General features: G+C 37.7%; 1 protein-coding gene and 1 long non-coding RNA gene across 2 annotated transcripts in view; both read right to left on the bottom strand.

The window, feature by feature from the left end:
• The window catches only part of pappaa (pregnancy-associated plasma protein A, pappalysin 1a), a 174,558-nt gene that overhangs the window by 102,021 nt on the left and 57,537 nt on the right, over nucleotides 1–15,000 (bottom strand). Inside the window, 1 exon segment of the mRNA NM_001278805.1 lies at nucleotides 6,433–6,931. Within this exon segment, the coding sequence (NP_001265734.1) occupies nucleotides 6,433–6,931 (499 nt within the window).
• Nucleotides 2,468–5,863, bottom strand: LOC147844547 (uncharacterized). Its single transcript, XR_015492189.1, has 2 exons — nucleotides 5,056–5,863; nucleotides 2,468–4,269 (listed from the first exon to the last, which is right to left on the bottom strand). It is a non-coding gene; the product is annotated as an uncharacterized LOC147844547 (long non-coding RNA).

Raw genomic sequence — 15,000 nt, 5'->3', positions numbered from 1 at the left:
ATTTATGAAATAATTCTGAATTTTCTGAAATTTTCCCATTCAGAAAAAAAAATTTATTTCATAAAAAGCCATCATAGAATTCTTGATTTAAAAAAGGAGACAAGATTTTATGATCTGCTTTAAGACTATTCAAGTTAAAATATACATTTATTTTATTCAATGTATTTATTTTTACGTATTTAATTTATTTTAATTGTATTAATTCATTTTCAAATCTATTTTTAATTATTTTATTTATTTATTTATTAATAAGTTTTTAATTAAATTTATTTGTTTTCATTTATTTATTTATTTTGTTATATAAATTTTATTAAAATTTTTTTCAATTTTTTATTAATTTATTTATTCATTTATTATTCATTTTTATTATATTTTATTTTATTCATTTATTTTATTTTATTTTACGGAATTCTTATATGAATTGTCCAATTTACCAGTTTGCATCTCTTATTCATGCATAATTGTGCCCTCTGTTTAGGCCTTGTTGGCCTCTGGGACAAATTAATTAATTGCAAGTTTTCATTTTTGGACTTTAATGTATTTGATTAGATCTGTGACAAACATCAAGATTCATGAAGTGCTTTAAGACTCAAGTCAAGCTATTCAAGTGACTTCCATTCGAGCATTTCCGCAAAATAATAGATCAGGTTTAGTCAATTACTGTGTGCATTGCAACTGATGGTTTCAAATGAGACGTCCACGCTTTAAACAATCTACATTTCGAAGAATTCCCAGCACGTCACCAGTATACCCGCATGCAGTCGTATTTCCAAAACCACAGCAGATTAGCTTTTCCTCGTATTGCTAGCAGTTCAGCTGAAGACGTTGAAAGTTCAGTGATGCGCGAACACAACAGCGTAGATAAATCATTAGCCAGTTCATCCCTAGTTGATCTGGTTGAGAAGTTGTGTCAGTCACATATAAAGGAGATCAACTAACTTCAACATTTCCACAGTGCAAATCTTCCTGCGGAAACAGGGCTTCTGGTAAACAGGGATTACTGCGGTCTCAGCTATGACGTCAAAAGCAGTGTATTATAGCCATGCACATGCAACGTACACTCTCAGAAAAAAGGTACAGTGAGGGTACAATTTTGTTCCTAGAGGGAACAAAATATAAAATTGTACCTTTAAAGGTCCCATATTGGTCCTTAGGGTACAATTTTGTACCCAAATGGGCTATAAAGGTACAAATGTCCAGATTTAGGTTTGAAAGGTACATTTTTGTACCTTTTATAGCACATTTGGATACAAAATTGTACCATAAAGGACCAATTTGGCACCTTTAAAGGTACAATTATATATTTTGTTTCCCTATAGGAACAAAATTGTACCCTCAGCTCATGATAAGATCAAGACACTATATAACACTAATTTAAATGTATTAATACTAAACATTAATACTAAAATAGTTAATTTAAAAACATAATAAATAAATAAATTGATTGAATTAAATATTTTAATAATAATTTTTTTTCATGTATTTAAATTACATTTTTTCTCAAAAATGTTAATAATTTAATTTATAATTGAATGTAATTTTAATCATTAAAAACGTAAATACTGGTCTTTGCTTACTGTTTAAGACCCTATAGTATTTGGGATGTAGAATAAGAACCATGCAGAGTGACAGCATCTTCATACAGGTGGTGATGTTGCTGTCTCTTTAAGAATTTGGCTTGTTGAGACGTTATAGTAGTGTTTGTTACTGAGGCGGTCGGTTGAGTATGCTGGCTGTTTACACAGAACTTTGCACGCTTTTCAAAGAAAAGTCTATTTTGGAGTCCACACTTTTCAGGTAAGAATGTATTAAAGATATATTTTCAGTCTCATTTTTACATGTGAAGCCGTGTTCTGTTGATTTTGGGCCGGTGTTTCTACCTGCTTGCACTCTCAGCAGTCGCACTTTTTTTCATTTATTTATTTATTTGACCATAGCCTCACTCTTTTTATTCATTATTTTGCCGCAGCTCCGCTCTTCTTATTTATTGTCTCGCAGCCCCATCAGCAAAATGCAGCCTGCAGGGTAATGATGATATAACTATCATTCCGGCCACATAACTGAAACAGCGCCATTGTGGTCCAGGGGTCAGCAAGTTGCGTTATGTCCAGGGCCAGACGGAATCTGCGGACGTTTTTTGCTATTTCTGCGGAGAATTTTGGTAAAAATCTGCGGATTTCTGTGGAATTATTTAGGGAGTATCCAGCGGAGTATCATAACTAAAACCTTAATGTATTAAATAAAAAGTAATAAATTACTGAATACAAACTTATTAAATTAATATTTGCACATTTACACAAGTAAATAAATAGAATTAATAATGCGCTAAAAATATGCTTAATTCTGCAAAAAATCTGCGAAAAATCTGCGAAAAATCTGAGGAAAATCTCCGGAATTCTGCATGCGCAGATTCCGTGTGGGCCTAGTTATGATGTAGTCGATCTGTGTTTGATCCTCACCTGAGTAATTCTTTTTTTTTATTTTTTTTATTGTTAAGACATAAAACTGTAACTCCTCTCCGCGTCTCCACTCCGCCCACCGAACACAACGAGCTAACTGGACAAACTGATTGCGGTGGGAAAGCCCTCCTCATGGAGGTGAGCAGTCAGCCGGCGAGCGCGAAGAGGAACGACGTCACACCGCCCCATAGCGTTCGCTTAAATAAATGTAATGTAGCCATACGTTCCTCTGGCTACATAAATCACGATCTCCAGGAACGTCCACAGGACTACGTTTTCAGGATGAGCTTGGATTGCCTTAATTTTAGATGATCAAATTTAAGACCCCGCGGGTAGAAAAACTGCTATAAAACTCCTAATGCACTGTTTAATATTGATTTGTATCTTTGCTTTACTGTATTCATCAATGCATGTGATTGCTTTATAATATTCGATGCCCTAAAATGAGCCCAATAAATCTAAAATAATAAAAAAAGTAGTCATCTGGTAAAATTAAACTCAAAATCACAACATGCATTGCACCAAAATAAAATATTGCACTGCAATTTTGTTCCAATATCATGCAACTCCATCAATGATTGCATCATCACCCCTCTGTAAGCATCGCATCGTTAGCCGGGAGCCGGCTGGAGCTTCCGGAAAGACTGAAGCAGTGGACTTGACATGACAGACTTGAGAGTCTCAGACCAAGGAGGAGTCCGGGGCCCCTAAAGCGGATGAGCTGGCCAGTTGTCTTGGCCTCACGCTCATTGGCAAGGGGGGTCCTGTCAGCTCAAAGCAGGGGTGCCTTTGAAGCCATGACAGCAAAGAGGGCCAGGTCAGGGAGAGGAATAGCAGATGGCTGGGGGTTTTCTGAAGGCCAGAGTCATATGCATGCAGGGTCAACCCCCCTTTCGTGATTTACTCCCCTGTTCCAGAGCTTCAAAACCCTCCTCTCATATTTCTGCAAAGACCTTAAGATGGAGACCCTTTTTCATAAGGCTGTTATGACATGTTTAATGCTCATTAGCATCTCAAACTCTTGAAAGTTTTTAATGTTTCGATTTTTTTTAAATGTATTTATGCATGCATTACATCATCTTTGCATTACTGCTTATTCGAGGTTTGCAGCGTCTATCGATGCGGGACAGTAAATTTGACATTGTTCTTTCTTCTGGAGGCCGTTATCAGTCTCACTTTACTAATCGCTTTTTAAAGTATAGATGTGGGTGCGCAGAAGCATCTCATTGGCACTTTTGCACACAACCTTGCAAAGTTAATGGAGTTTTTAACCGCTTTCTCCTCTTATCCTGTAGCTGAACACACCAGATTGTGTTTGATCTGATCTGAGGTAGGTAACGTTCTTGGCTGAAGTAAACTGTGGTCAGCTCACAGCTGGATTTCCAGAGTGACGCGGACTCTGACATCCGAATCAATTACAATCACTTATTCTGAAGGTCCCATGCTGCATGCGTTCGTTACCTCAGCTCTGATCCAAGAAAGATATTGATCTTTGGTAAATATGTCCGGACACCTTGGCCTAATTTGGCTCTCTTTTTTTGACACAAGCTCATTAATTCCAACATAGAACTTTGGCTTTTGGATTTACGCAATATGTCAGGGTGTCTTAAAAAGTATTCAAAACTAAACAATCAATTTAGAGAAGTTTAATGTGCTTAAAAACAATTAAAAAGTTCTAAATGCTCTTTAACAGAGGAATTACTGAACGCTTTTCATCGTTTTTTTTTATTTTTTATTATACAATGCATAACTCTATGCCTGAATTTAATCTGCAAAATAAAATGCTGTGTAGTTTGTAACCGGCCACCCACTGATGAAGCAGCTCAACATCCCAAAGCAAAGTGTTTCCAATAGTTGTGTGAAATTGGAGCCCAGATCGATCTATCTATCTATCTATCTATCTATCTATCTATCTATCTATCTATCTATCTATCTATCTATCTATCTATCTATCTATCTATCTATCTATCTATCTATCTATCTATCTATCTATCTATCTATCTATCTATCATCTATCTATCTATCTATCTATCCATCTGTCCATCCATCCGTCCGTCCGTCCGTCCGTCCGTCCGTCCGTCCGTCCGTCTGTCTGTCTGTCTATCTATCTATCTATCTATCTATCTATCTATCTATCTATCTAATTGTCTGTCTGTCTGTCTGTCTGTCTGTCTGTCTGTCTATCTATCTATCGTTCTATCCATCTATCTATCTATCTATCTATCTATCTATCTATCTATCTATCTATCCATCCATCCATCCATCCATCCATCTATCTACCTACCTACCTCTCTAAGATTGGAGACAAGTCAACAAGGCAACAAGTGGTTGACTATATCCATATGTAATAATTATAGTGTATATAATTACTGCAGTAGTAATTATAATCTCTTCTTATACAAATAATAATGATAATAAAATCATTCAGCAACTTGTTGATATATACACATACAAAACGTTGTGTTAATTGCCTGCGCAGAGCTGACCAATGCTGGTGGTTGATGATAAATAAATCTGAGCTCTAATTTCACACAACTATTGGAAACACTTTGCTTTGGGATGTTGAGCTGCTTCATCAGTGGGTGGCCGGTTAAACCCATAATTTCACATGCATCCCGAAGTGGCCAATAGAGAAATGCTGACCAGAGACCCAGAACCTGGCCTCAAGTAGGGGTAGAGCTGATGTAATACCGTCCAAACCAGCAACCTCAAGATGGCAGAGCATGTTAAGTGGCGTTTCTGATGCCAGGCTCTGGAATGAGACCAAGCAGCAGCTGCATCCTTCTCTGTGTTTCTTTTGGCTTCGTTCGGAGGATTGAAAGAGAACAGAAAAGACGCCACAAGATCTGAGCAGGGATTTGCTGTGTGTGCCTAATGCTGACCAGGCACATTTCACACTGCAACTCTGAATTACGTTAGTTTTGTTCTGTGGTAAATAACATGTCCAAATCGAAGGCAAGATCCAAAGTCAATACAGTTTTTTTTTTTTGGCAAGCAAGAGTGTGCGAATACTAGCCAGGGCCTAAATACACATATTAAGAGTAAATAATTCAGCAAGAACACAACACGACAGAAAATACCTCCTTTTTTTGTTTAAGAAACGGTCAAAATCTTAAAATACTGAGTATGTTTACATGAGCACCAATAATCCGATTTTAATATGATTAAGACGATACTCTGATTAAGAATCGACCATGTAAACCACGATTTTTGATTCATTTAATCTGATTAAGTCATAATTGAACCAAAGAACTTAGAATGACCAAGAGGCGACACTCTAGTGTAATTTGGAAAACAGCCACTAAAGGGCGTAGCGGCCATTTTGGAATGAAAACTCCATTAGAAAAACAGCATATTATAAGTCTGTAAAATAAACTATTAAAAGTGCTGATGATTGTGATAGTAAGTGTTGTATTGTCGTCTTTCAGGTTTTATCTCAGCTTTAATGCGCTTTTAAATAAATAAATAAAAAACAAAGCAGCTGCTTGCCATCGTGACAGTAATGAGATCCAATGGACGGCCGATCACTTTCACTCCAAAATGAGATGACCAGCTAAAACCAGCTTGACCAGCCTAGCCAAGCTGGGAGTCCAGCCAAAACCAGCAATGTCCAGCTTAAATCAGGCTAGTCAAGCTGGTTTTAGCTGGATTTGGCTGGTCATTTTCCAGCCTGACCAGCTAAGACCAGGCTGGAAAGGCTGGAAACCAGCCTGGAAGTGGCCAAAACCCCTCTAAAACCAGGCTGGTCAACCAGCTAAAACCAGCCAACCAGCCTAGGCTGGTTTAAGCTGGATTTTTCAGCAGGGTATATATCTATATCTATATATATATATATATATATAGAATTGTCATGAATATATTAGTTTTTGTTGTAGTGATTAATATTCCTACATGTACCCCCTTACCCCCTTTATGCATTCATTATGACATGGAGAGCAATTTCTTTACGCATATATGAATCTTAAAGACTGACCTGTCTGTGTATCTTCTAGTGGAGTCGCTCAGCATGATGCCCTGTTTACTGTTGCTGAATGGTGGCTGTCGAAGAAGCCGAAAATGCAATGGCTCACAATCTCTACAGAGCGGACAGTCGGGTTTGGACGTCAACAAAGTAGCGTCGATTTCCAAATGTTGCTCCATGGTGTAAAACTGCACGCCGTACACCTTCTCCTGCACATCCAGTTTAATGGTTAACGGGGTGTCGCAGAATAAATTGCTGGGACCCAGAGACAGGTTGTTTCCGCCGACGGTCAACAGGATGATATTGTGGATTGCTGGAAGAACCGTTTCGTCTTGGGAGGAGAAAGTGACCCAAACTGTCAGGGAATCGGGGACCACCGCATATGCAAACTCCAGCTGAAGCATGCAGCCTTGCAGAGGGCACGGAGGAGGAACCAAACCCAGATCCATCCCGTTATGAGGACTCCAAGTGTGCACGCTTGGCTCGCACGCTTGCTCCACATCTGGGGGTCCTGAGAGATGCAAAATATGGGGGTTAGCGTTTCTTCACAATAAGTATTGTTTCAAAGCAGCTTTTCAAAAGGTCACCGAAGCATGATCGAACCACCCAAAGGTCACGTGGCGAAGGGGATTTCAAACACCCAGGTCACGTAGCGAAGGTGATTCGAAACACCCAGGCAACGCTATTACGGTGATTAGAAACTCCCAGGTCACGTGGCGAAGGTGATTTGAAACACCCAGGTCAAATGACAAAGATGATTCGAAGCACCCAGGTCATGTGACTAAGGGAATTCGAAACACCCAGGTCACATGGCTAAAGTGATTCGAAGCACCCAGGTCACATGACTAAAGTGATTCGAAACATCCAAGTCACATGACTAAGGTGATTTAAAACTCCCAGGTAACGTGACGAAGGTGATTTGAAACACAGGTCACGTGACTAAGGGGATTCGAAACTCCAGATAATGTGGCGAAGGTGATTCGAAACACCCAGGTAACGTTTCTAAGGTGATTCGAAACACCCAGGCAACGTTACTAAGGTGATTCGAAACACCCAGGTCACGTGGCGAAGGTGATTCGAAACACCCAGGTAACGTTACTAAGGTGATTCGAAACTCCCAGGTCACATGACTAAGGTGATTCAAAACACCCTGGTCACGTGGTTAACATGATTTAAAACACCCAGGTCATGTGACTAAGGTGATTCGAAACACCCAGGTTACGTGACTAATGTGATTCGAAACACCCAGGTCATGTGACTAAGGGGATTCGAAACACCCAGGTCATGTGACTAAGGTGATTCGAAACACCCAGGTCACGTGACTAAGGGGATTTGAAACTCCCAGGTCATGTGACGAAGGTGATTCGAAACACCCAGGTCATGTGGCTAAGGGAATTCGAAACACCCAGGTCACATGGCTAAAGTGATTCGAAGCACCCAGGTCACATGACTAAGGTGATTCGAAACATCCAAGTCACATGACTAAGGTGATTTAAAACTCCCAGGTAACGTGACGAAGGTGATTTGAAACACAGGTCACGTGACTAAGGGGATTCAAAACTCCAGATAACGTGGCGAAGGTGATTCGAAACACCCAGGTAACGTTTCTAAGGTGATTCGAAACACCCAGGCAACGTTACTAAGGTGATTTGAACACCCAGGTCACGTGGCGAAGGTGATTCGAAACACCCAGGTAACGTTACTAAGGTGATTCGAAACTCCCAGGTCACATGACTAAGGTGATTCGAAACACCCTGGTCACGTGGTTAACATGATTTAAAACACCCAGGTCATGTGACTAAGGTGATTCGAAACACCCAGGTCATGTGACTAAGGTGATTCGAAACACCCAGGTCACGTGACTAAGGGGATTCGAAACTCCCAGGTCATGTGACGAAGGTGATTCGAAACACCCAGGTCATGTGGCTAAGGTGGTTCGAAACACCCAGGTCACGTGACTAAGGGGATTCGAAACTCACATGTGGCTAAGGTGACTTGAAACACCTAGGTCAAGTTTCTAAGGTTATTTAAAACACCCAGGTCACGTGGCTAAGGTGATTCGAAACATCTAGGTCACGTGATTAAAGGGATTTAAAACTCCAAGGTCTCATGACTAAGGTGATTCAAAACACCCAGGTCATGTGACTAAGGTGATTCGAAACATCCAGGTCATGTGACTAAGGTGATTCGAAACACCCAGGTCACGTGACTAAGGGGATTTGAAACTCCCAGGTCATGTGACGAAGGTGATTCGAAACACCCAGGTCATGTGGCTAAGGGAATTCGAAACACCCAGGTCACATGGCTAAAGTGATTCGAAGCACCCAGGTCACATGACTAAGGTGATTCGAAACATCCAAGTCACATGACTAAGGTGATTTAAAACTCCCAGGTAACGTGACGAAGGTGATTTGAAACACAGGTCACGTGACTAAGGGGATTCAAAACTCCAGATAACGTGGCGAAGGTGATTCGAAACACCCAGGTAACGTTTCTAAGGTGATTCGAAACACCCAGGCAACGTTACTAAGGTGATTTGAACACCCAGGTCACGTGGCGAAGGTGATTCGAAACACCCAGGTAACGTTACTAAGGTGATTCGAAACTCCCAGGTCACATGACTAAGGTGATTCGAAACACCCTGGTCACGTGGTTAACATGATTTAAAACACCCAGGTCATGTGACTAAGGTGATTCGAAACACCCAGGTCATGTGACTAAGGTGATTCGAAACACCCAGGTCACGTGACTAAGGGGATTCGAAACTCCCAGGTCATGTGACGAAGGTGATTCGAAACACCCAGGTCATGTGGCTAAGGTGGTTCGAAACACCCAGGTCACGTGACTAAGGGGATTCGAAACTCACATGTGGCTAAGGTGACTTGAAACACCTAGGTCAAGTTTCTAAGGTTATTTAAAACACCCAGGTCACGTGGCTAAGGTGATTCGAAACATCTAGGTCACGTGATTAAAGGGATTTAAAACTCCAAGGTCTCATGACTAAGGTGATTCAAAACACCCAGGTCATGTGACTAAGGTGATTCGAAACATCCAGGTCATGTGACTAAGGTGATTCGAAACACCCAGGTCACGTGACTAAGGGGATTTGAAACTCCCAGGTCATGTGACGAAGGTGATTCGAAACACCCAGGTCATGTGGCTAAGGGAATTCGAAACACCCAGGTCACATGGCTAAAGTGATTCGAAGCACCCAGGTCACATGACTAAGGTGATTCGAAACATCCAAGTCACATGACTAAGGTGATTTAAAACTCCCAGGTAACGTGACGAAGGTGATTTGAAACACAGGTCACGTGACTAAGGGGATTCAAAACTCCAGATAACGTGGCGAAGGTGATTCGAAACACCCAGGTAACGTTTCTAAGGTGATTCGAAACACCCAGGCAACGTTACTAAGGTGATTTGAACACCCAGGTCACGTGGCGAAGGTGATTCGAAACACCCAGGTAACGTTACTAAGGTGATTCGAAACTCCCAGGTCACATGACTAAGGTGATTCGAAACACCCTGGTCACGTGGTTAACATGATTTAAAACACCCAGGTCATGTGACTAAGGTGATTCGAAACACCCAGGTCATGTGACTAAGGTGATTCGAAACACCCAGGTCACGTGACTAAGGGGATTCGAAACTCCCAGGTCATGTGACGAAGGTGATTCGAAACACCCAGGTCATGTGGCTAAGGTGGTTCGAAACACCCAGGTCACGTGACTAAGGGGATTCGAAACTCACATGTGGCTAAGGTGACTTGAAACACCTAGGTCAAGTTTCTAAGGTTATTTAAAACACCCAGGTCACGTGGCTAAGGTGATTCGAAACATCTAGGTCACGTGATTAAAGGGATTTAAAACTCCAAGGTCTCATGACTAAGGTGATTCAAAACACCCAGGTCATGTGACTAAGGTGATTCGAAACATCCAGGTCATGTGACTAAGGTGATTCGAAACACCCAGGTCACGTGACTAAGGGGATTTGAAACTCCCAGGTCATGTGACGAAGGTGATTCGAAACACCCAGGTCATGTGGCTAAGGGAATTCGAAACACCCAGGTCACATGGCTAAAGTGATTCGAAGCACCCAGGTCACATGACTAAGGTGATTCGAAACATCCAAGTCACATGACTAAGGTGATTTAAAACTCCCAGGTAACGTGACGAAGGTGATTTGAAACACAGGTCACGTGACTAAGGGGATTCAAAACTCCAGATAACGTGGCGAAGGTGATTCGAAACACCCAGGTAACGTTTCTAAGGTGATTCGAAACACCCAGGCAACGTTACTAAGGTGATTTGAACACCCAGGTCACGTGGCGAAGGTGATTCGAAACACCCAGGTAACGTTACTAAGGTGATTCGAAACTCCCAGGTCACATGACTAAGGTGATTCGAAACACCCTGGTCACGTGGTTAACATGATTTAAAACACCCAGGTCATGTGACTAAGGTGATTCGAAACACCCAGGTCATGTGACTAAGGTGATTCGAAACACCCAGGTCACGTGACTAAGGGGATTCGAAACTCCCAGGTCATGTGACGAAGGTGATTCGAAACACCCAGGTCATGTGGCTAAGGTGGTTCGAAACACCCAGGTCACGTGACTAAGGGGATTCGAAACTCACATGTGGCTAAGGTGACTTGAAACACCTAGGTCAAGTTTCTAAGGTTATTTAAAACACCCAGGTCACGTGGCTAAGGTGATTCGAAACATCTAGGTCACGTGATTAAAGGGATTTAAAACTCCAAGGTCTCATGACTAAGGTGATTCAAAACACCCAGGTCATGTGACTAAGGTGATTCGAAACATCCAGGTCACCTGACTACGGTGATTTGAAACACCCAGGTCACGTGACTAAGATGATTCTAAACTCACAGGTCACATGGCTAAGGTGATTTAACTGTTTCAGTGTTTCATGAAGCCTCACTTTGCAAAACACAACAGTGTAGCATACCGCTATAGGTACAATTTAATGTACGCTGTCAATATTAAACACCCGTTTACCTATAAACTACAGAAAAGACAACTCTTTTGAATCCAGAACAAAATATCTTTTCAATATTGAATAAACACAGATCTTGCTGAATCCTCGATCGTTCCTCTTGTTCAACGAAGGATAAAAAGCAGATTTCCAAATCAAGAATGATAACAGTAAGCACTCAAGCCAAGCATTTGCAAACTTCGGGCCTTAAATTTCATGAAAAGGATCACTTACTACTTGATACAAATCCTGCAAATATGCAGGCGAAGCACATTTCATTAAAACGGCTACAGTGCTGATGTAGTAAACATTTCAGAGAACATTGCATCATAACAGCAATAAAACCCAACCAGTAAGCCAGTGCTGTGCAGTGAAGCTTGAGCAATAAATCTTGAAGTACAGCAGGAAAAGGAGAGAGTGCAGTCGCGTGTTGTTAAACTTCACCCCGTCTGACCATTTCTTTATTAAAAAAATAAATAAAAAAATTAAATAATTAAATTAAATTTAATAAAAAATAAAATAAAAGTTTTGTAATGAAGTGAAGGATGAAAAATTTTATAAAATAATAAATAATACAATATAATATTAAATAAAATAAATAAAAATAAATAGAATAAAACTACATTTACTAGATTTATTACTATTATTTAAATAAATAACAAAAAATATATATTATTTAACATTATACTAAATAGATGTAAAAAAATAATTTTATAAAAAAAATTAATGCAGTGAAGCAATAAAAAATTTAAATAAAAAAAATATTATTTTAAAAAATAATTAATTGAATTATATTTAATTTAATTAAAAAAATGAATTAATGCAGTGAAGCATATATAAAAAATTTAATAAAATAAAGGTATTATTTCTCATTAGTATTATTTTCCATGAAGTTGTAAATAAAATAACAATAAAATAAATAAAACAAAATAAAATTATGTAGTGCAATGAAGCATGAAAAAATTAAGTAAAATAATAAAAAAGAAATAAAATAAAAAAGAAATAAATTTATAGTTGTAAGTTGTAACTATTATAGTTATTGTTTAAATAATATGATATTATTTAAATAAATACTAAAAATGTTATTTAATATTATTGCAATGATGTTGCAGCTGCAGAAAAAATAAGATAAAATGAAGGCACTATTTCTCATTATTATTATTATTATTATTATTTTACAAAAAGTTAAAGACAAAATAAATAAATAAATAACCGTAAAATAAAATTTAATTAAAATAGTCAATGCAATATTAGTTATGTGTTGTTAAATGTCAACCTATTTATTAAAAAATAAATTAATTAACTAAATTAAATTAAAAATTAAAAAATTAAATTAAATTAAATTAAATTAAATTAAATTAAATTAAATTAAATTAAATTAAATTAAATTAAATTAAATTAAAATAAAAATAAAAATCAAATAAAATAAAATAAAATAAAATAAAATAAAATAAAATAAAATAATAGTTCTCATTATTGGAGTCATGTTTTGTAATTTCAGCCCTTTATACTAATTCAAATAAATAAATACAAAATAATGACATGTTATTAAAGTTCTTCCTGTCGGCTCATTTCTCCTTCACATTCTCTCTCAAAGTTTCTATGGCAAAATCCAGAAATGGGATCGACCCATGAATGAGGCCCGAACAAGGCTTTAGATTTCAGCTGCAGTCCAGCCATATTTGGAGTCAACAGCAACTCATTTATGGGATAGTGACGTACCCCAAAATTCATCAAATGTGTGGAGAAGCCAGCGCGCCGCAGACAGTGTGTTCTCCTGCTTTTCCTTTGTGTAATTTCCAAACTGGCAACGACAAAAAAACCCATTTGCTAACCTCATTTCTGGGCAGTGCACAAAATTCCAGTGTTTAATCAACTGAGCGCTGAGTTTTTGGCTTTCCAGGCCACATCATCTCAACACGTTTATTATTGTGAGTGTGTGTGTGGCCAGAAGAGAAGTAAACATACCATAAAAATGTCTTCGGTGTCAACTTTTCAAGATGCGAGCACACGTTCTCGTTTCGAGTGGAGTGCTTAAACTTACTTTTTCACAAGATGAACAGCAGCCATTTTTTACCTGAATGACTCTGCAGTGCACTAATAAGCCTGTTCTGGAGGTTTTCGAGTGAGGATTTAGACTGAAAATACAATTAAATAATAAATGTAGGGGTGCAGTGGGTAGCGCTGTCGCCTCAGAGCAAGAAGGTTGCTGGTTCGAGCCTCAGCTGGGTCAGTTGGCGTTTTTGTGTGGAGTTTGCATGTTCTCCCCACGTTCGCGTGGGTTTCCTCCAGGTGCTCCGGTTTCCCCCACAGTCCAAACACATGCGCTATAGGGGAATTGGGTAGGCTAAATTGTGCGTAGTGTATGTGTGTGAATGAGTGTGTATGGGTTTCCCAGCTATGGGTTGCGGCTGGAAGAGCATCCGCTGTAAGAAACATGTGCTGGATAAGTTGCCGGTTCATTCCGTTGTGGCAACCCCTGATTAATAAAGGGACTAAGCCAAATAGAAAATGAATGAATGATTGAATGAATATATAAATAAACAAATGTATCAATTAATTAAATATATTTATATTAAGATAAAAACATTTTTGTAATAAAAATAAAATAAAATAAGAATTTTAAATCAAATTTCCTTTTTTATGATTTAAATTGAATACATTAATTAGTTGATTAAACAACATTTTTTTGCAAAATAAAAACATAAAAAAGTAAAATAAAGTAAATTAAAGTAATATTAAAATAAAATAAGAATTTTAAATACATTTTTTATATAAATTAAAATGAATGACTTGAATTAAAAAGAATAAAATAAAATAAAAATAAAAACATAAATAATAAATAAAATAAAAGAATGAATAAATAAATAAAAAAACAAATAAATTGATTAAACATAATTATATTCAAATAAAAAAACACTGTTGAATAAAAATTTAATTAAATAATAATTTTAAATCAAAATAATTGTTTATAAATTAAAATAAACAAATTAATTCATTATTTATTTAATTAAATGGAATAAAACTATTTAAATACAAACATTTAAACAAGTAAATAAAATAAAATGAATAAATATATAAACAAATTAAATAATTGATTTAACAATATAATATAATTATACTAAAATAAACACATTTCTATCCAATAAAATAGAATATAGAATTTTAAATCTAAATTATTTTATGAATTAAATGAATAAATAAATTTATTGAATTGAATAAAATGAATAAAATTAATATAATCAAATGCAGTAAGAATCTTAAATAATTTTTTATTTATAAATTAAAACAAATACATTAATAAATTACTTAATTTATTCATTTTCTTTTCAGCTCAGTCCCTTTATTAATCCAGGGTCGCCACGGCAGAATGAACTGCTAACTTATCCAGCACATATTTTACGCAGCAGATGCCCCTCCAGCTGCAACCCATCACTGGGAAACACCCATACACTCTCATTCATACACATAAACCACGGACAATTTAACTTAATCAATTCACCAATAGCACATGTCTTTGGACTGTCTGGGAAACCTGAACACCCGGAGGAAACCCACGCGAACACGGGGAGAACATGCAAAC

The sequence above is a fragment of the Danio rerio genome, chromosome 5, assembly GCF_052040795.2.
Source record: "Danio rerio strain M-AB ecotype USA chromosome 5, GRCz13ab, whole genome shotgun sequence".
NCBI lineage: Eukaryota > Metazoa > Chordata > Actinopteri > Cypriniformes > Danionidae > Danio > Danio rerio.
Note: the sequence above shows the minus strand (reverse complement) of the source record. Positions and strands in the feature narration are given on the sequence as shown.